The 21859-nt window shown below is 47.5% G+C and overlaps 1 protein-coding gene across 1 annotated transcript; it reads left to right on the top strand.

Moving 5' to 3' along the window:
- Window positions 1–3999: 3999 nt before the first annotated feature.
- CHP2 (calcineurin like EF-hand protein 2) lies at window positions 4000–7277 on the top strand. Its single transcript, XM_038538869.1, has 7 exons — window positions 4000–4106; window positions 4389–4461; window positions 4552–4632; window positions 4732–4862; window positions 5020–5081; window positions 6235–6357; window positions 6539–7277. The coding sequence occupies exons 1-7, from the start codon at window positions 4040–4042 to the stop codon at window positions 6590–6592; spliced, it is 591 nt and encodes a 196-aa protein (XP_038394797.1). The 5' UTR covers window positions 4000–4039; the 3' UTR covers window positions 6593–7277.
- Window positions 7278–21859: the final 14582 nt, after the last annotated feature.

Raw genomic sequence — 21859 nt, 5'->3', positions numbered from 1 at the left:
GATATAACTCACATAATGTACAAGTTACCTTTTTTTTTAAGGTTATTTATTTATTTATTTATTTATTATTTATGATAGAGAGATAGAGGGAGAGAGAGAGAGAGAGAGAGAGAGAGGCAGAGACACAAGGCAGAGGGAGAAGCAGGCTCCATGCCAGGAGCCTGACCCGGGACTCAATCCCAGGACTCCAGGATCGCGCCCCCGGCCAAAGGCAGGCGCTAAACCGCTGAGCCACCCAGGGATCCCCACAAGTTACCTTTTAAAGTATCCAGTGCGATGGGCTCAGTATACTCACAGTGCAACCATCATCACAGCCAATTTTCAAACATTTTCATCACATCAAAAAATAAACCTCATACCCTTTAGCTTAATTCCCTTATACCCTGGTTCCTCTGGCCCTAAGTAATTTACTTTATACTAATTTACTTTTCATCTCTTTAGATTTTCCTATTCTTAATGTTTCATAGTAAAAGAGATTGTAGAATATGTGGTCTTTTATAACTGGTTTGTTTTACTTAGTGTAGTGGCTTCAAGGGTCATCCGTGCTGTGGCATGCATAAGTACTTTATTCTTTTCTATGGCTGAATAATACGCCATTTCATGGACAGACCACATTTTGTTTATCCAGTCATCAGTGGACATTTGGGTTGTTTCCATCTGGGAGCTACTGCGAATAATGCCGCTATGAACATTCATGTTCAAGTGTTTGTGTGCCTGTATGTTTTCAATTCTTTAGGGTATGTCTAGGAGTGGGATTGCTCATATGGTAATTCTGTTTAACTTACTGAGAAAACTCCAAACTGTTTCCCACAGCGGCTGCACCATTTTACATTTCTACCAGCAATGCACGAGAATTCCAATTTTTCCACATCCCGGCCAAGACTTGTTATCTGTTATTTGTGGGCTTTTTTTTGTTTTGCTTTGGGTTCTTTTTAGGGGGGAGGGTTGTTTTTGTTTTAATTTTAGCCAGTCTAGTGAGTGTGAAATGATTATATCATTGTAGTTTTATTTGTATTTCCCTGATGACTAATGATGTTGAGCAATTTTTTTATGTGGTTATTGGCCGTTTGTATATCTTCGTAGGAGAAATGTGTATTCAAGTTCTTTTGCTCACTTAAAAATTGGCTGTCTTTTTGTTATTGAGTTGTAAGAGTTCCATATTTTCTTGACTACTCTTTTTTCAAAGATTTTTAAAAATTATTTATTTTTAAATTTTTATTCATTTATTTATTTCAGAGAGAGAGAGAGAGAGAGAGGGCACACAAGCATGGGCAGGGGGAGGGGCAAAAGGAGAAGTAGACTCCCTGCTGAGCACAGGCCTGGGGCTCCATCTCAGGGTTCTAGGATCATGACCTGAGCTGAAGGCAGCCACCTACCTACCCACCTGAGCCACGAAGGAGCCCCATTTAAAAAAATTTTAAGTATCTCTACACCCAAAGTGGGGCTCAAACTCACCCCCAAGATCAAGAGTCACAAAGTTCACCAACTGAGCCCGCCAGGTGCCCCCTGGCTCCTCTTACAGCTGCGCTTTTCTATTTGAACTTCAGTATACTGTCTCATCAAAAATGGCCAGCAGCATTTATGTGGCTTAGCAGCAAAAACAAAACCAACCAAACAAAAACAGATGTTCAGTCTGAATCCAGGCCAACAGGTTCTGCAGATGAAATTCTTGCCAAAGCCTCTCCCCTTTTAAATGACCCCAAATAATGTGGCCAGGTAATCTATCAAGTTGATTTAAACCCTACTTGTGTGCATAAAGCAGGAATAGATTTTAGCATCGTGTTTTCCTCTTGGCTTGTGATGCTGGTGTGTGGATGGGAGTTGTTAATTACTCTCTGGCCTAATTTACTTTGGCGCTGACTCAGATTAAGGTTGGAGTAGCTCTTTCCGAGATCAGCATCCCAAAAGGGCCTGAGGTGATTACTGCTCCATCCCAGGGAGTCCTGGCTCTCCCTGGGTTCAGAACCTAACTCACACTACACCCACAGCCTGACTCACAGCAGTGGACAGGAGTGGTCGCTGGGCTTCATTAGGGAGCCATGTGGTTTCCCACACACTTCAGTCCTTGGAGGCATCTGAAAGGGAATCAAGCTTTCCTTATGCCAGTTGTCTGGTCCTTGGGGTATCTGAAAGAGAAGTAAGCACTTCTTAGATCAATATTTTCAAGGCTGATCTGTTTCAAGCCTCTGCATGGAGGCTTCGGCTGGAGAGCGACCGTTTTTTCCAGTTTCTCTGTCTCCGGGGTGGCTATGAACTTGAACTCCTGTAATAAATGGCATATATATATATATATATATCCCCGGCCCCCACTAGGACATTTGTGTAAATGTGTGATTATGATAGAGGAAGATGGAATAATGAGAGATTTAAAACTGGATACTTCTGTTACTTGTTCCTTTGCAACTGAGTTTCTTAACACTTTTTTCATTACAGCCTGCCCTTAAGGAGTGTTTTTACACTATTTTTCCTAATCATGATATTTTAATACTATGAAATTTTAATACCCCAGATATGCTATATGCTATTTATGCACTATATGTGTATCTGTGTTTTATACACAAAAAGAATATGAGTTGTGGCCCCTCTTGGGGAGATATGTCCCCCACTGGGGATACGTGCTTTTTTTTTTTTATTTGTATTTTATTTATTTATTCATGAGAAACACAGAGAGAGACAGAGGCAGAGACACATGCAGAGGGAGAAGCAGGCTCCATGCAGGGAGCCTGATGTGGGACTCGATCCCGGGACTCCAGGATCAGGCCCTGGACTGAAGGTGGTGTTAAGCCGCTGAGCCACCCGGGCTGCCTGGATACGTGCTTTTCAATAGTTCACAACAGGCTCCCCTGGCAGCCTCCACCACTTAAAAAAGCAGGCAGTCTAGCAGGTGGTTTGAGGAGTGTGAGTTAATCATGCACATTGTGTTTCACAGAAGTGGTTGGTGCATGGTGAGCGGGAAATGAGAGGCCCTGTTGTTGCCACTATCACCATATTAAGCTTGGTCACAGTGATGTTTGTAACCCCCTCTCAGACTGGGGGTTCCTGTGGTGCTTGAGGGCTGGCCTGAGGCTCAAGGCATTCCAACTTGAGCTTCTACCGGAGGTCCCACGGGGCACAGAAGGAAGGGAACTGAGCTGGGTGGAGACTGTGGCCAGGGGACAGGCCGCGATGCCGCATTTACACACGGCACGTGTTCCCCGGGTGTAGCTCCGTGTGCCAGGCAGGAACTGGTGGCGTCTGAACTTTTGATTTCTCGGAAGCTGGCAACTGGATTTCTCGTTAATCTCCTGCATTTTAGCACCGGCTCAATTGGCCATCAACAATCAGGCTATGTGGAAGGAACAAAAGAGATGAAGGCAAGTCCTACAGACTTGTCCAGGGTTAACTGCGTAGCTGGGGGTTGCATCCACATCCTTCCAAATCCAGGGGCCCTTCGGGTCACCCCAGCTCCCCTGTACGGCTCACGACCCTCCCCGCCCCACCCTTCCTGGGGGGTCCTTCAATGCCTCTTCTTCTGCTCCTGCAGCCTGAGGAAGGGGCCCCAGGCTGGGCCCCCGGGGGCTGGGGACAAGTGGGTCCATCCAGCTCCCCGCCCCGCCCCCCGGGGCCCCTGCGCGGGGGACGTGGATTGTGTCCCTGGGTGACAAGGTCGGCGGGCCCGGCCGTCCTGCCCGGGAGCCGCGAGCGGGGACGCGGCTGGGAGTCCCGAGGGTGAGATGGCGCGGCCGGGGGGCGGGGGGGCGGGCGGGCGGGCGACCTCGCGGCGGGCTCCGGCTCGGCTCGGCTCGGCTCCGCATGAAACGCCCCGTTGTCCGCGCCGCCCCTCTGACCCCGCCACGCTGGGCATTGTTCTCCGTCCGCCCGGGTCGCGGGTGGGAGGCGAGGCACGCAGGGGTTCCCGAGCCTGGCTCCGCGCCAGGCCTGCGGCCTTCGGCCCCGGGGCCAGCGGGCGGCCGCGCCCGGGCGCGGGGGGCGGGGGCGGGGCGGGGCGGGGCCGGGGCCGGGGCCGGGGCCGGGGCCGGGCGGCTCAGCAGGCGCAGCCATGGGCTCCCGCGGCTCCCACGCGGCGCGCATTCCCGACGCGGACAGCATCCGCCGGGAGACCGGCTGTGAGCGGCCGCGGGGCTCGGAGCCGGGGCGGGGGGCGTCGGGAGGGGCTCCCCGCGGGGCCGCGGACGGGGGCGGGGGCACGGGGGGGCCTCCGGGCCTCGGGCCCCGCGGGAGCGCGTCGACACGCCCCCCGCAGCCCGGCCGCGCGGCCCGGGTCCCGGGGGGCTGGGGGGCGGGGGAGGTCCCGCCCGGGGGGTGGGGAGGTCCCGGGGAGGGACCCCGGGGAAGCGGGTAGTGGGGAGCGCCCGCGGCCGTGTCACCCTCCGCCTCCGGTCCCGCAGTCTCGCAGGCCAGTCTGCTCCGCCTCTACCACCGGTTTCGGGCACTGGACAGGAACAAGAAGGGCTACCTGAGGTGAGGGACCCGGCCCCAGGACCTGCCACCTGCCCCTCTGGACCCGGTCCCCTCCTTAACCCTCCGTCCCTCTGAACTTTGACTTGACAGCCGCATGGATCTGCAGCAGATCGGGGCGCTGGCCGTGAACCCCCTGGGAGATCGCATCATAGACAGCTTCTTCCCCGACGGGTGAGGTCCCGCTGGGGGTGTGGTGGGGGAGGGCTTGGGGGAGAGTTAAGGGGAGAGGCAGGCGGAGGGCCAAGGTCACCTCCACTCCATTGTCCCCAGGAATCTGCGAGTGGATTTCCCAGGCTTTGTCAGAGTCCTGGCTCACTTTCGACCTGTCGATGATGACGACTCGAGCATGCGAGACCCCAAGGAACCTGAACCCCTCAACAGCCGAATGAACAAACTTCGCTGTGAGTTCGTGGGGACCCCTCCCCAAGCGATGCACCGCACCTCTTAGCGAGCCTGTAGATGACCTCCCCCAAGCCTCCAGCAGGGTGACCTGCTGGAAAAGAACGAGGGAACACTCAGCTTTCCCTCCTCCTCCCCTCCCTCTCTATTCTCTTCCAGTTGCATTTCAGCTCTATGACCTGGATAGAGATGGAAAGATCTCCAGGCACGAGATGCTACAGGTTGGAAGGATGCAAGAACAAGAGATGTGATATCTGACAAATGGGTTGTTGAAGGGAAGGGTTGCGGGGGGATGGGGTGGGTGACTGGGCAATGGAGGTGCAGGTCACTGGGGCATTTTTTTTTAAGATTATTTATTTATTTATTAGACACACACACACACACACACACAGACACAGGCAGAGGGAGAAGCAGGCTCCATGCAGGGAGCCTGATGTGGGGTTTGATCCAGGGTCTCCAGGATCACACCCTGGGCTGAAGGTGGCACCAAACTGCTAAGCCACCGGGGCTGCCCAGGTCACTGGGGTATTAAGTGGGAATCCAGCATTGGGTGGGGTTTAGTTGGGAAATGGATGGGGAACAGTTGGTTATGAGGTTGGAAATAGACTGGTGGTTCTTTTTTTTTTTTTTTAAGATTTTTATTTATTTATTCATGAGAGACACAGAGAGAGGGAGAGAAGCAGAGACACAGGCAGAGGGAGAAGCAGGCTCCATGCAAGGAGTCCGATATGGGATTTGATACTGGGACTCAGGATCATGCCCTGGGCCGCAGGCAGGCGCTAAACCACTGAGCAACCCAGGGATCCCTAGACCAGTGGTTCTTAACTGGAGGTGATTTTACCTCCTGAATGAGTTGGCAATATCTAGAGACATTTTTGGTTGCCACAACTGAGGGAGTGGAGTGGGCAGCACTGCTGGCATCTAGTAGGTAGAAGTCAAAAACGCTGCTAAACATCTTTCGATACACACGATAGCCCCCATTCTCCCACAACAAGGCCCCAAATGTCAACAGTATTGAGATTCAGAAACTCTGTGATAGATTTGATGAAGTGGGGGTGGTGGTGGTGGTGGAATTGGGAATAGTGGAAGGATGAGGAGGGGGATGGGGTGGAGAATGGAGGGAGGTTGAGTTGTAAGACTTAGGTTTGGGTAATGAGTTTGGGCATACTGTTGAGGTGAACGTGAGATAGAGAGACAGGTGGGGGTTTGAATGGAGAAGCAGTAGGGGAAATTATTGGGATATGGTGGGAAGTGAAAAAAAATGGTTGAGAGATAGATTACAAAAGGGGTAATAACATTTAGGATGATGTGGGCAAGGTTTGGGGGATGGGGCGAGTGTCTCCTCTTTATGGCTGTCCCCTGTATGCCTCCCAGGTCCTCCGGCTGATGGTTGGGGTGCAGGTGACAGAAGAGCAGTTGGAGAGCATCGCCGACCGCACGGTACAGGAAGCGGATGAAGATGGGGACGGGGCTGTGTCCTTCCTGGAGTTCACCAAGGTCAGAATGCCCTGAGGCCTGGGGAGTTGACTTCAGGAGTCCCTAGGACAGATGGACATGGGAAAGGAATTTGGGCAGAGGGATGGGGATCGCTAAGGAAAGGTGGGGCTTTGGGGATAGGAGAGGAGGTGGGAAGCCTAGAGGATTGAGCTCTTGACTACCACCCATCTGCCCCTGCCAGTCATTAGAGAAGATGGACATCGAGCAGAAAATGAGCATCCGGATCCTGAAGTGACCCTCTTTGTGCCGTTGGCTAGCTTACACAGACCAGCTCAGCGTGGAATTTATCTTCAGCCCCTACAGAGGCAGGGCCCGCAAAACTGTATTCATGTGTCTATGCTAAACTCTATTTAGGGCCAAGGAGAGAAAGCTGGAAGGGTGTGTACTAAATAAAGTGTAGCTTATTTGATCTCAGATTCATAAATCAGCCAGCAATCTTCTGGTTGCAAGCAACTGAAAACCCAATTTACAGTGACTTAAGTGAAAAGGGGATTTTTATGGGCTCATGTAATTAAAAAGTTTGAAAGTATCTTCAGAATATAGGAAAAGCCTGGAAGTGTCTTCAGGCACAGTTAAATTCAAAGGACTCAGTTATTAATTTCTCAATCGACTGTGTGTGTGTGTGTGTGTGTGTGTGTGTTGGGAGGAGGGCTCTTTCCTCATGGTGGATGGCCACCAGCAGCTCTCGGTTTATATCCTAGTAATCCAATGGGAAGGGATTACCTGGGCAGCCCAGGTGGCTCAGCGGTTTAGCGCTGCCTTCAGTCCAGGGTGTGATCCTGAAGACCCGGGATCGAGTCCCACATCGGGCTCCCTGCATGGATCCTGCTTCTCCCTCTGCCTGTGTCTCTGTCTCTCGTGAATAAATAAATAAAGATTTTTTTAAAAAGGAAGGGAGTACCTTCTTTCAGTAATTCCAAGCGAAGAGCCTGAGTGGGTTCTTGTCCCTAGCTCCAGGAGGCCTCGTTGCTCTCATTGACCTGGCCTGTGTCATGTGCTAACTGTTAAAGCCAAGAAATAAAGCCTGAGGACTCACGGTGGGGTAAGGAGTAGCTGTTGACAGGAAAATGAAGTGTCATTATCAGAAGAAGGGGGAATGATGCCAGTCAGGCAAAACAAGAGATATCCATTACTGTGAAGTTGACCAACTGGAGGAATTCTTGAAGTCTGACTTTTTAAATGGGTTTTCACTGATCCTGTGGGTGCATGCCAGTGTGATGGGGATGGGCAGGTGGGGACAGAGATGATCTAAAACTAATAAATAAAGACATCTGTTCCTAAGGTAGGAAACTATTCAAAGATTTGGGAATAGTTCCATTTCTTTCACCATAAGATGCTCAAGCATTGATCTATCACAGAATAGAGGGTAAAAGACACATGAAGTTGTGAGATCCTAGGTCTATAGCAAAATGCTTTGGCTCTACCAATAGGAGATGCTGTGGTGCCCTGCCTGTATCTTCTCTCTGGGCTGTGCGGGAGTTGTCTGCTCTCAACACATGGGAGTCAACTGCACCGAGGGCTTCCATCTATGTTTTCAGTGATGTCACGTGGGTAGCTTGAATCAGCTGTGGTGGGAGTATTTACACCATGGACATTGGCAAATGCAATAGGCCAGGGCTGTTCTGCTTAGGAGAGCCCGTCATTAAACATTTAGCAGCACACCGCCTGCTCGGCATTCATCATCACTATATGTGTCAGTGGCTTCTATTTTAGCCCAGCTTTATTGTATTGTAATTGGTGTACAGAAAACTGCACAGAATTGATGTGTATAATTTGATGAGTTTGGACATAGGTATATACTCATGTTCCCGTCACCACAACCAAGGTAATAAACATTTATCATCTCCAAAAATGTCCTCGTATCACTTTGATATTTGTGTGTGTGTGTGTGTGTGTGTGTGATTAGAACACTTAACATGAGATCTACTGACGTAACGAATTTTTTTTAAAGACTATATTTATTTGAGAGAGTGAGAGTGTGTGCATGAGCGGGGGAGGGGGAGGTAGAGGAAGAAGCAGACTCTCTGTTGAGCAAGGAGCCCCATGCAGGACTTGATTCCAGGATTCCGAGATCATGACCCCAGCCGAAGGGAGACATTTAATCAACTGGGCCACCCGGCACCCAACAAATTTTTGTTAAGATTTTATTTATTTATTTGAGAGAGAGAGCACAAGTGGGGAGGGGCAGAGGGCAAGGGAGAAACAAGACATCCAACTCAGCAGGGAGACTGATTCAGGGCTCGATCCCAGGACTTCAAGATCATGACCTGAGCCGAAGGCAGACGCCTAACCGACTGAGCCTCTCAGGCACCCCTGGCTTAACAAATGTTAAGTGTACAACATCAAATTGTTGACTATGGGCACAGTGCTGTGCAGATCTCTGCAATGTACTCATCTTGGATAACTGTGACTTTATCCCCGTTGAACAAGAGCTTCTCTTATGCTCTCTCCCTTCCCCTTGCTAAAGACCATTCTATTGTCTACTTCCATGGATTTGACTCTTTTAGGTGCATCACATAAGAGTCACACGGTACTCACACAGTATTTGTCTTTCTGTGACTGAAGTGTTTTGCTTAGCATAACGTCTCCCAGGCCCATTCACGGTGTAACAAATGGTAGAGTTTCCTTCTTCTTTTTTAAGACTAATATTCCAATATATGCATATACCACATTTTCTTTATTCATTCATCTAATGCCAATGGACATTTGGGTTGTGAATAATCCTGCAGTGAACACGGGAGCCCAGATATCTCTTTAAGATGGTGATTTCATTTCCTTCGGATAGATACCCAAAAGTGGGACTGCTAGATCAGATGGCAGCTCTGTTTTTTAAAATTTTTTAGGAACCCCAATGGCTTCTTTCTACAAGCACAGATGATATTCTATCCATGAGCTTTGCCTGGCATAGGCATGTACTTAGCTTATGTGAAGGACAAGTTGAAGTGTTGGGGAGTCAATGGCCATTGGGATGACAGATGGGAGATTGCTAGACAAATACCCAGTTTATTGACCCCTCAGTTTGGACAAGTTAGAGGCATGTTTTCTTACCTCTTGAAATCTCCAGCAGGTCTGAGCAACCTCCATCCCACCCCGGTTATTCACAGCACGGGGCTGCTTATTAAAGCACCCTGCACTGCACCTCCCCACCCCCTTATCTCATCCCCACTCTCCTACCACTGCTTCCTGGATCACTTCACAGATAAGCAACTGGCTCTCTGATCTTCGGCTCAGGACATTTCTGAGGAAGCCTACCTGAAGATGTACCAGACGGTCCGGAACACACGTTCACACTGCGGTTGTGGGCACTCAGAGGGGACCCTTTGAGGAAGGACTGTGTCAGATAATTTCATGGCTCCAGGCATTTGGAAGTCATGTAGAGACTACACCCTTTTGGGGGCTCTCAGAGTGTGGAATTGCCTGGGGTGGCAGATCAACCCCATTTCAACCTGATGCTTTGATATGATTCTGACAGATGAGTCTCAAAGTTGAAGGGAAGGGGGGTGGCAAAGAGAATATTTGACTCCATTGGGAGTTTTGCGATTTTTGTTAGAAGATGGCCACGTAAACAAAGACTTTCCTATTGAGGGATGTCTGTTTAGTCTTTGGCCCCGGATTAAAGATGAGAAGCAGAGGAAGGGGGGTATAAACCTCACTGAGTGGCAATTTTTTTCCAGGCACTGTGGGAGAAGATTTGTATGCAATTGACCCTTGAATGACACAGGGGTTCAGCGTATTGACCTTTACACAGTCGAATATCCACATGTAACTTTTTTTTTTTAAGATTCTATTTATTTATTCATGAGAGACACAAAGGGAGAGGCAGAGACACAGGCAGAGGGAGAAGCAGGCTCCATGCAGGGAGCCCAATGTGCGACTTTATCCCAGGACCCCAGGATCACGCCCTGAGCCAAAGGCAGACGCTCAACTACTGAGCCACCCAGGTGTTCCTCCACATGTAACTTTTGACACCTCCTCCCAAACTTAACTCATAGCCTCCTCCTGTTGACCAGAAGCCTAACTGATAACCTAAACAGTCGGATCATGCATATTTGTATGTTACATGTACTCTATACTGCATTTTTACAATAAAGTAAGCTGTAGAAAAGAAAATGTTATTGGGGCGCCTGGGTGGCTCAGTGGTTGAACATCTACCTTTGGCTCAGGTAGTGATTCCAGGGTCCTGGGATCGAGTCCCACATTAGACTCCCCGCAGGGAGCCTGCTTCTCCCTCTGCCTTTCTCTCTGTGTATCTCATGAATAAATAAATCAAATCTTAAAAAAATAAAATGTTAAGAAAATCATAAGGAAGAGAAAGTACATTTACACTACTATACTGTAAAAAAAAAATCCACATGTAAATGGACCCACGCAGTTCAAACCCATGCTGTTCGAGGACCAACTGTATGGATAGAAATAGAGGGGAGACAGGCAGAGAGCGAGAGAGAGAGAGAGAGAGAGAGAGAGAGAGAGAGGGAGGGAGAGGTGTCTTTCTTTATAGTTGGTCTTTTTTCCATTATAGTTCCTCAAATTTTCCTGATGATATATATATCTGATTAAAGTTTAGACCTTAAATTAAAACAACAACAAAAAAAAAGAATGCTTGGCTGCCTCTCTCAAGTACAGCAGGTGACTCTTGGTCTCCAGGTTGTGAGTTCAAGCCCCATGTTGGGCATAGAGATTACTTTAAAAAAAAAAGTTTTGATTCTTTGGTCCCGTTTGAGGGCTCCTGAGTCTAAGAGAAATCTAGATTTTTAGTACGTGATTTTTAAAAAAAGATTTTATTTATTCATTCATGAGAGACACAGAGAGAGAGAGGCAGAGGCAGAGGCAGAAGCAGGCTCCATGCAGGGAGCCCGATGTGGGACTCGATCCCAGGACTGTGGGATCACACCCTGAGCTGAAGGCAGACGCTCAATTGCTGAGCCACCCAGGCATCCCTTAGTACATGATTTTTATGTTGGAGGTTGAAGGACCAAACTTTTAAAACACTGAAAGCTTCTGGCCAGACTCCTAGTGACGGCTCTCTATGAGAAGTTCTCCAACATCCATTAAAAAACACTGAGCACTCCCCTGACCCACAGGCTTTCGAGAAGGCCTTCCAACCATTCCTGCCCACACCTGCTCTGTGCCAATGGTCAGTGCTTCCAGTACCAGGGGTTCCCCAACACTCTACTCCTTATTCTGGTGGATGGAGGAGTAAACTGCCCCCCTCCCTAGTATGAAAGCCCCCTAGGGATCCCTGGGTGGCGCAGCGGTTTGGCGCCTGCCTTTGGCCCGGGGCGTGATCCTGGAGACCCGGGATCGAATCCCACATCAGGCTCCCGGTGCATGGAGCCTGCTTCTCCCTCTGCCTGTGTCTCTGCCTCTCTGTCTCTCTCTGTGTGACTATCATGAATAAATAAATAAAATCTTAAAAAAAAAAAAGAAAGCCCCCTGATCCAGCCTAAGCTCAGGAGGTTGGAGACTTCTGTCATGCAGGAAGGAGGGGCATCAGGCTGCCCAGGGGAGCACAAGCTGTGTGTACCTCACTCTCTGGATACCAACTCTGGCACCGTTGCCTGGGGATATGTTTGCTGAAGTGTGTGGGGGGAACCTGGTGACACCTTTAAGGAGCCCCTGTGCTGTGAGCAGGAGTTGCTGAATTTAAGTGATTTGTTACCATCCTCAGTCTTTTTGCTACAGTACCTAGGCTCTGTGTCTTATCCACTTATTATTTGCTTATAAACAGATTCACTTAAAGTGGATACATTTGAGCTTATAAAGGAAACTGAATATCACTACTGTACATTAGGAATCAGCCCCAAGGGGCACCTGGGTGGCTCAGTGGTTGAGGGACTTGGGCTCAGGTCATGATCCTGGGGTCCTGGGATCAAGTCCCACATTGTGCTCCCCACAGGGACCCCGCTTCTCCCTCTGCCTATGTCTCTGCCTCTCTCTCTGTGTCTCTTAGGAATAAATAAATAGAATCTAATAGAAATAAAAAATAAAATTTCTATAAAAATAGAAATAAATAGAATTTAATAGAAAAAAAAAACAGCCCCAATTGCCATAAATAACTGTACAAAAGCAGCAATACATACAAAGACCCCTCCCCAAAGTGTCAAAAGGGAGATTAGCAATTGTTGGAGAGTTGTAAAAACAAATCTGCACCAAACAGAGCTTCTCTTTGGTGATCTGAAGGATGGAAGGAGGACTGAGAAAGAAATGACCTTTTCACCATGTGATTCAAGGATGTTATTTAAAGCTGAGAGGTTACTTCCAGAAATCATCCTGCGTACATGGGTTGTGTGTTCCCTCCACTGTGGGGACCCCCAGCTAAGGACCCTATAACAAAGAAGTCCTGGGCAGAGCTTGCCTCCTGTGGGGACGGTTTGGAGGCAGTCATCAGTGAGCTAGACACCCTGGCTGCTGCTCAGATTGGATTTGGTAGAGGTTGGCCATGGAAACGGAGTCCACTCGCTAGGTCAGGTCCAGGGAAATGTAGCAGGGCTTTATGACAGATAACTCATTATAGAGCTGGAGAGGTGACAAGCAATAGCTTTCTGCTGGCAGACTCTTCAGGGAGGGGCTGGAGGCAGCTCTAGCTTGTGCTTGGAAGCCTCACTTGAGAAGGGTCTCCCAGAGGGGTGTGGGGCAGGCACTGGAGCTGTCCCACTTGGGCCACCAGGGATGCTTTGAAGGGGTGTAGCCGACCTGGAATCTTCTGGACCCATGTGCATAACCATCTACATATCCTGAAGAAAAGATGGAAGTTTCTGAGCGAGCCCCTTTCCTTGCCATGGTAACTGAAACTGAGACAGTGTGTAGGGAGCTCCGAGGAGGGAAGCAAGCAGAAAGAATGAGCTAGTGGTGTTGGATAGATCTGATGATGGCTACCATCGCCTCTTTGTAACTGATCAAGAAAACAGTTAAGAAAAGAATCCCGGGGGGATGTCTGGGTGGCTCAATAGTTGTGTGTCTGCATCTCAGGTCGTGATCTCAAGGTCCCGGGATCGGGCTCCCCGCAAGGAACCTGCTTCTCCCTCTGCCTGTGTCTCTGCCTCTCTCTATATGTCTCATGAATAAATAAATAAAATCTTAAAAAAAAAAAAAATCCTGAACATGGCTCTCAAATACAAGGAAGCTCTGGGTTGTCCTCAGCCTCGCCCAGCCAACATCAATAAAACTCTCTTGATGTCTGAGAGGCAATATACGGGCTTGGTTTCTGGTCAGAGACCTACCCTACAAATCAGTGTGGCTCAGTAGAAATGACTTGAGTTTTGGAGTTTTATTAGGCCTGAGATCAAATCTGCAACCTTCTAGTTAATTACTCACTGAATGACCTTGGCTAAGTTGCTTTGCCCTTCAAGGCCTCAGCTTCTATTATCTCTGAAACAGATGATAGCAGCCACCTAGTGGAGTTGTCACATCTTGTCCTTCCCGTAACTTGCTGCCCTCCCTCACCACCAATGTCCCCCCCCACCCGCCCCAACCCCACCAACCTGCTTTACTTCACCTGAGGCCTTTTGGCCTCATCTGTAAACTAGGACCCTGATCTGTAGCAGTCAGGATTCTTCCCATTGTTAACTGGTTTATGAAGGAATAGGAATTTATTGGTTCATATAACCGAAGGAAAAGTCCAAAGGTAGACCAGACAAAGGAGAGTCTCAAATGCTCAATAATATGATCAGAAATTAATCTTTCCACTTCTTAACTCTGCTTTCCTCTGTGTTGGCTTAATTCCTAAGCAGTAATCCCAATGAAAAGAGAGCCTCTTTCTTTTTTTAAGATTTTATTTATTTATTCATAAGAGACAGACGGGGGGGGGGGGGCAGAGACACAGGCAGAGGGAGAAGCAGGCTCCATACAGGGAACCCGATGTGGGACTCAATCCTGGGACTCCAGGATCACTCCCTGGGCTAAGGCAGGTGCTAAGTCCCTGAGCCATCCAGGAATCTCCGAGAGCCTCTTTTTCTCGACAGTTGGGCCCAATGTCCCAGAAGGGAGCCTCAGTTTACTCACTGTACCCAGGTGGATGGGCCACTATGAATATCCAGGCTGGGTCACGTGCTCACTTCAGGAACTGGAGATTTTGATCTCACTTGAACCAATTGCAGCGCATGTGTGTGTTGTAGTGTGTTGATTCCCTAAAGAAAAATCATAATGCAGGTGCATGTTTGACGAATAACTATATATAAGTGGGATTTTTTTTTTTTTGGCTACAAATAACAGAATTTCCAACTAACAGTGCCTTAAACAATTAAGACTATTATCTCACATTATAAGATGTTTCTCATGGTAGGCCGTCCTAGATTGTTGAGTGGCTCAACAATTTTATCAAGAATCCAAGATCTCTTATCCTTCCATTCTTCAGTACATTGGCTTTTAATTCCCCAGTTTGTTGCCTCATGATTACAAGATGGCTGCTGTGGCTGTAGCCATCACATCCTCACAGAGGCAGTGTCTAGAACAGGTGTCTGAGTGGATGGCAAAGGCAGTTAGAGATAACCCCTTTCATGTCCTTCTCCTGGTCATTGAGGACAATCCTTCCCGGAAGTATACTCCCCTCATAGACTACCTTTCACTTGTGAGTGGTCAGCACAAGAATACCTCTAGCTGTAAGGGAGGCTGCAGAAGTGAATATCTGACATTTCAGACTCAATCATGGGAAGTGGGTTTTCCTAATAATGTGAAAAGGAGTGAATGTAATAATTTATCATCCTAATAATGTAAAAGGAGTGAAACAACAGCCATGCAGTGAGTTAGACTCTAAGTGTGACTGTGGTAGTGAACACCCCCTGGATGGCTCGTAACATCAAGAGTCTATCTGTTGCTTATGTTCCACGTTGTTAGACCTCTGCTCCACATGGCCACACGCTGCAGGGCCCGGGCTGAAGGGGCAGCCCTGTCGGGGACATGCCATTCTCATGGTAGAAGCAAAGCAGCTGCAGGACACCTGGATAAGTTTTGGCGTTGATCTGCTATACTTGGAAACTGCTATACTTGCCTACTTGGAAACCAGTGGCCGAAGGAAACCACGTTCCAACCTGAGGTTGATGGGGCAGGAACGTTTATTCCTTTCACATGGAGCCACTGCCTATCACGTGATACTCTGGTTCTCTGCTGCGTGTCAGCAAATCACCCTCAACTCAGCAGCTTAACGCAACCACCATTTTATTATAACCAGTGATTTTGTGGATCAGGGAATCGGGCAGGGTTCAGCTGGGCAACTCTTCTGCTGCGTGTGGTGTTAACTGAGGCTATTCTGTAGTATTCAGCTGGCAGATGGCCTGTAGGGGCTGATTTGACTTTACTTAAAGGTCTGGGACCTTGGTAGGGATACCTTGAAGGCTGGACTCTCCAGGTGACAACATGAAGACTCCTCCCCCGACAGGTCAGAGCTCCCACAGGCAGTGTCCCAACAGATAAGAAGTGGGAAAGCCCAGGCCTGACTCTGCCACATTACTTCTGCCAAAACGTGTCAAGAAAGAACAGTCAGAGAGCCTACAAGAGGAGGGAATACAGACTCCTTCTCTGGAGCAGAGAAGTATGAAAAAAATTACGGTCATCTTTTACTTGCCATGCATGGCTACAGGTACGGATGCAGAATCTTACAGGGAAGAGAAGGTGACTTTTTAAGGATTTTTTTGAAAAGATTATTTATACATTTATTTATTCATAAGAGACATACAGAGAGAGGCAGAGGCATAGGCAGAGGGAGAAGCAGGCTCCCTGCGGGGAGCCCGATGTGGGACTCGATCCCAGGACCTCGGGATCACACCCTGAGCCAAAGACGCTCAACCACTGAGCCACTCAGGCATCTATTTTTTTAAGGATTTAAAAAAATATTTATTTGAAAAAAAAAATTTTTTTTTTTTTGAAAAAAAATTTATTTATTTGAGACAGAGAGAGAGCTGGGGGAGGTGTAGAGGGGGAGAGGGAGAGTCCTCAAGCCACTCCCTGCTGAGCACAAAGCCCAAGGTGGCTCTATGCCGGGATCCAATGACCATGACCCGAGTGGAAATCAAGAGACCACTGCTTAACCAACTGAGCCACCCAGGAGCCCAGAAGTAGACTTTTTAAAAAAGGAATTTTGGGAGGCAGGCAAGGAGATGGGCTAGATGGATGATGGGCATTAAGGAAGGCACTTACTGTGATGGGCCCTGGGTGTTGTATGGAATCACTAAATTCTACACCTGAAACTAATACTACACTGTGTGTTAACTAACTGGAATTAAAAAAAAAAAAAACCTGAAAAAGAAAAAGAAATGGATTTTAAGATGGGCCTCACCTTAGCAATTCACATTTATGAAACGATTTATTTCTCCTGCAAAAAGCTTTGCTTCCCTTGGGTGCCCAGCTGGGGAGAGGGCTCCACGCTCATTAAAAGGCTGCCAGAGGGGCCCCTCAAAGGCTGCTGGGCTTCAGAGGCTCCTAGTCGGCTCCAGGGTGCTTGAGTCCACCCTGGGAGCCAGCCACCCGGTGGAGGTGATTCAGGGGGTCACCATCTCCTTGGTGAGTGGCTTCTCCTCACCCAGGAAGTCACGGAGCTGGGGGTGTGCGCCAGCAGAACCCGGGAGCGCAGATCCCAAAGCACCTGCTTCCAGTTCTTCTCCGGAACCAGGGCAGGTCCCTGGGGTCCGGGGCTTTACCCCTCATCCTGGGAAGGCTCCTGCGCCCAGGGACGGGGTTTGCATCATCAAGAGATGCTTGGGCCTCCTGTCACCAGCTCTGGAACTGGGGCCCGCGCCCTGCAGATCCACCCCGGCCCGGCGTGGGAACAGAAGCCCAGGGGCAAGTAGGGTGCAGGGGGCCCGCGGGTGCAGGTCCACCAGGCGGTGGAGGCAGCCTCCGCCTCATGTCGTGATGCTGATGAGTCTGGGAGCTCAGGGATGATTCCTCGGTAATAAGGAGCTCAGCTCAAAGGAGGGTGTTGGCTGGTCCAGGCAGGCAGAGGGTGGCCGGCGACGTGGCTCAATGTTTGCAACTGGAAACAAGGTTGGAGGGGGTCCCTGGGTGGCTCAGTGGTTTAGCATTTGCCTTCAGCCCAGGGCCTGATCCTGGAGACCCAGGATCGAGTCCCACGTTGGGCTCCCTGCATGGAGCCTGCTTCTCCCTCTGCCTGTGTCTCTGCTTCTCTCTGTCTATCATGAATGAATAAATAAAAATCTTAAAAAAAAAAAAAGAAAGAAAGAAACAAGGTTGGAGGGCGGTCGGAGGCTAGCAGCAGGGGCTTCCCCGGGGGCTGTTCATCCAAACACTGCAGAACAAGACACGTATCCGCAGGGCCACGGGGCGTGCTGCCATGAGACACAAATTATTAAAACATAGTTATGTTAAGTAGTTACATATTAGTACTTATCATGAAATCAAAATAATGAAAACATAGTTACGTTGAATAGTAAACTATTAAATATGACAAACGTAACTATGCTTTCATCATGTTAACATATAACTATTGAAGCTATATGTTAAGCATATAGGTTAGTTAATATTTATCATGAAACCAAAAGGATCACAACGATTGGGATACTGTTACAGAAAGATGAATGGAACAAAAAAAAGAAGTAAAAAGAAAGTACAAGGGTGCCTGGGTGGTACAGTCCGTTAAGCCTCTGGCTCTTGGTTTCTGCTCAGGTGATCCCTGTGATCTGGGGTGATGAGATGGAGCCCTGCCTTGGGCTCTGTGCTCAGCCGGGAGTCTGCTTGAGACTCTCTCTCTCGGCCCTTCCCCCCGTGCTCTCTCTCTTTCTCTCAGTTTAAATAAATAAATCTTTTAAAAAGTAAAAATATACACAAACACCTAGTACAGTACAATATCATATTACATGTTTATATATCAGACTCCCGAGTCATATCATAAAATGAAATAATAAACGGCTTAGAAAAAAAGATAAATGAATACTAATATAATCTTGAGATATCCAAGGCTTTTCTAAGAATAATCACCAAGGAAAATATTAATAGTGTTAATTATGTAGAAATTTAAAATTTCTGTATCTCCCAAGCAGCACTGAAAAGTATAAAGATGGGGTGCCTGGGTGGCTCAGTCGGTTAAGCCTCCAACTCTTTTTTTTTGAAAGATTTGATTTATTTATTCATGAGAGACACACAGAGAGAAGCAGAAACATGGGTAGAGAGAAAAACAGGCTCCCTGAACCAGAAATTTTAAAAAAGAAGTATCCACAAGGGGCGCCTGGGTGGCTCAGTTGGTTTAGTGTCTGCCTTTGGCTCAGGTCACAACCTGCTGAGCAGGGAGCCTGCTTCTTCTCCCTCTACCGTTCCTCCTGCTTGTGCTCTCTGGTATGCTCTCTCTTTCTCTGTTAAACAAACAAATAAAATCTTAAAAAAAAAAAAAGAAATATCCACAAGCATGTAAAGATGTCCAGGCTCGATGCTGATTAAATTCTACTTGAAACCATGATTCTTCTTAAAGATCAGATTTGATTTTATTAATTAAAAGCCTTAAAAACGGCTATATTCTTTGATCTAGAACTCTCATTTCTAGGAATTTATCCTAAGTAGATAATTTGAATGTGCAAAAAGGTTGACCTACCAGATTGTTCACCTAAGTATTATTTATAGCAAAGGGAAAAACCCGAGTTATTTAGTCCACTGCGCAACTGTGTAGGTGGTGCAGTGCTAGGGTGCAGCGCTAGGGGTCTCCATTTAGGAAGGGACTTGATCTTCACCTGCCTGGAGTGCTGGAGTTGACAGATTGTAGCCAGGCGGATTTTGCTTATTTGTGGGGCCCCTTTAGTGGGAAGTCTTGCTCCAGAATGCCCCCCCCCCCCGCCCCCTGCGGCTGCCAGATACATCACAGTCTGGGCTTTCCCCTGGCGGATGCTTCCTCACATTTTATGTTCTCAGGTGTTAGTCCCAGGAAACCTGTGTGCTCCTAACTCCATCTCCGTGTCTGCTTACCAGACAGCCTAGTGAGTGGGTCAGAGTTCAGTTAGAAGCAGAACCACCAAGGGTGACGCGGAGTAAGAGATCTCTTGTGGTAACTAGGAGGCAAGGTGGTGGCTTTCCTGAATCTGGTGTTGGGTGTGAAGTCAGCAGGGTTGGCATTTGGGAAGGGAAGATACACATGAAGTGGGGAAAATGCCAAGATGAATGGGAGCTCGTGAAGACAGCATGGAACCCTACAAGGACAAACTGGAATCTGCATCTGTTCCTGCCTCCCACCTTGATGATGTGGGGTAACTGATGGGAGAAGCTGGTGCCCATCACATGCACATGACCCAGGGTTTGGAGAAGTCAAAGGACACCCACAGTTGCTAGGGCAGCTGCAGGCCTGGCTGGTGCTCCACGGCAAGGGGGTGAACCAGCAGGTCAGCTTCCAGATGTGTGACTGACAACACCTCTGTACACTGACCTTCAGAGCATAATAATGGCTGCTTCTTCACTTCCAGTTGCCCACATTTTGCTCATGGCCAACGAGGGAAGGGAACTCTTAGAAATGCAGTCCCAGCTTAGCTAAGATGAAGCAGAAGGAAGCCACACAATGAGATTGGTTAAAATTAATATGATGTATTCATAAAAAAGATGGTATTTATGTATTTAAAATTATGTTGTACAGACTATTTATTGTCCTTGAGAGTTGGTATGTACAGCATGACCCTATTTGTAAAAATCTATATAAAAACAAGTGTTCTAAGGGGTTAAACTTTTAAAACAAAAAACAAAAGGCAAATTGAGTCAATTCCTCTCCTTTAAAGCCTTTAAATAGTTTCCCACTATGAAGTTTAAGTATTTCTGTATTGTTTTAAAATGATCTCTCTTTTTTTTAAAAAAAGCTTTATTTATTTAACAGAAGAAGAGAGAGAGAGAAAGCAGAGGGAGAGGGACAAGCAGACTCCCCACTGAGGGTGGAGCCAGACCTGCAGTGTAGGCGGGTAGAGAGTGAGACTCCATCCCAGGGCCCTGAGATCATGACCTGAGCTGAAATCAAGAGCTGGATGGTTAACTGATTGAGCCACCCAAGTACCCCTTAAAATTTCTCTTTAAGTGATGACCAAAGTTTTCTAATAGTTACTTTGCTCTAAACTACACCATTTGAAATGTTATATATATATTTTTTGCTAAATTGTAACTATAAAGGCATAATAGTTATGGCTACTTTTTATTGAACTAAGCCATCCACAAACATCCTGTCATTTAATTCTTACACTAAATCTAGGAGTTATATTTTTTGTTTTAGATTTTTATTTATTTATTCACAAGAGACACAGAGAGGCAGAGACATAGGCAGAGGGAGAAGTGGGCTCCCTGTAGGGAGCTCCATGTGGGATTTGATCCTAGGACCCTGGGATCATGCCCTGAGCTGAAGGCAGATGCTCAACTACTGAGCCACCCAGGCACTCCTCTATGACTTAGGTATTTTTATTAACCCCACATTATGAGTGTGAAATACTATTCCTGTAGCTAGTAAGTGGTGAAATCCATGGTCCTTGCCCTTAATCATTAAGCCATTCTGTCTATTGAGAAATTGTTGGTTTCTAATCATATAGGTGTTTCTTTTAACATTCTCAATTTTCTTCCAGTTTTATATATGAATTCTCATAATTACACTTCAGTGTAATTATGATACTGATGAGGTTCAGGGGAGGCTGCCCCCAAGTATATAAGTTTGGCATATTAATTATTTTGAATTAAACTTATTTAGGAAATAGCCAGTGCCACATCAGTCAGAATGGCTAAAATTAACAAATCAGGAAACCACAGATATTGGTGAGGATGCAGAGAAAGGGGAACCCTCTTACACTGCTGGTGGGAATGCAAACTGGTCACCTACTCTGGAAAGCAGTATGGGGATTCCTCGAAAACTTGAAAATAGAGCTACCCTACGACCCAGCAATTGCACTATTAGGTATTTACCCCAAAGATACAAATGTAGTGTTCGGAAGAGTCACCTGCACCCCAATATGTATAGCAGCAAAGTACACAATAGCCAAAATAGACCTCAGGTGTCCACTAACAGATGGGTGGATAAAGAAGATGTGGTATATATACATATACAATGGAATAGTACTCAGCCATCAAAAAATTGAAATCTTGTCATTTGCAATGACATGGAACTAGAGGGTGTTATGCTAAGTGAGATAATCAGAGAAAGACAGTTATCATATGACCTCACTCATATGTGGAATTTAAGAAACAAAACAGAGGATCATAGGGAAAGAGAGGAAAAGATAAAACAAGACAAAATCAGGGATGGCTGGGTAGCTCAGCGGTTGAGCATCTGCCTTCAGCCCAGGGTGTGATCCCAGGGTCCTGGGTTGGAGTCCCACATTGGGCTCCCCACAGGGAGCCTGCTTTTCCCTCGGCCTCTGTCTCTGCCTCTCTCTCTCTCTCTCTCTCTCTGTGTCTTTCATGAATAAATAAACGAATAAATAAATAAATCTTAAGAAAAAAAAACAAGACAAAATCAAAGGAGGGAGACAAACCATAAGAGATTCTTAATCATAGGAAACAAACTGAGGGTTTGCTGGAGGGGAAAGGGTCTGGGGATGGGGTAACC

Source organism: Canis lupus, chromosome 6 (genome assembly GCF_011100685.1).
Source record: "Canis lupus familiaris isolate Mischka breed German Shepherd chromosome 6, alternate assembly UU_Cfam_GSD_1.0, whole genome shotgun sequence".
NCBI lineage: Eukaryota > Metazoa > Chordata > Mammalia > Carnivora > Canidae > Canis > Canis lupus.
This window is presented reverse-complemented; position numbering and strand designations above follow the sequence as displayed.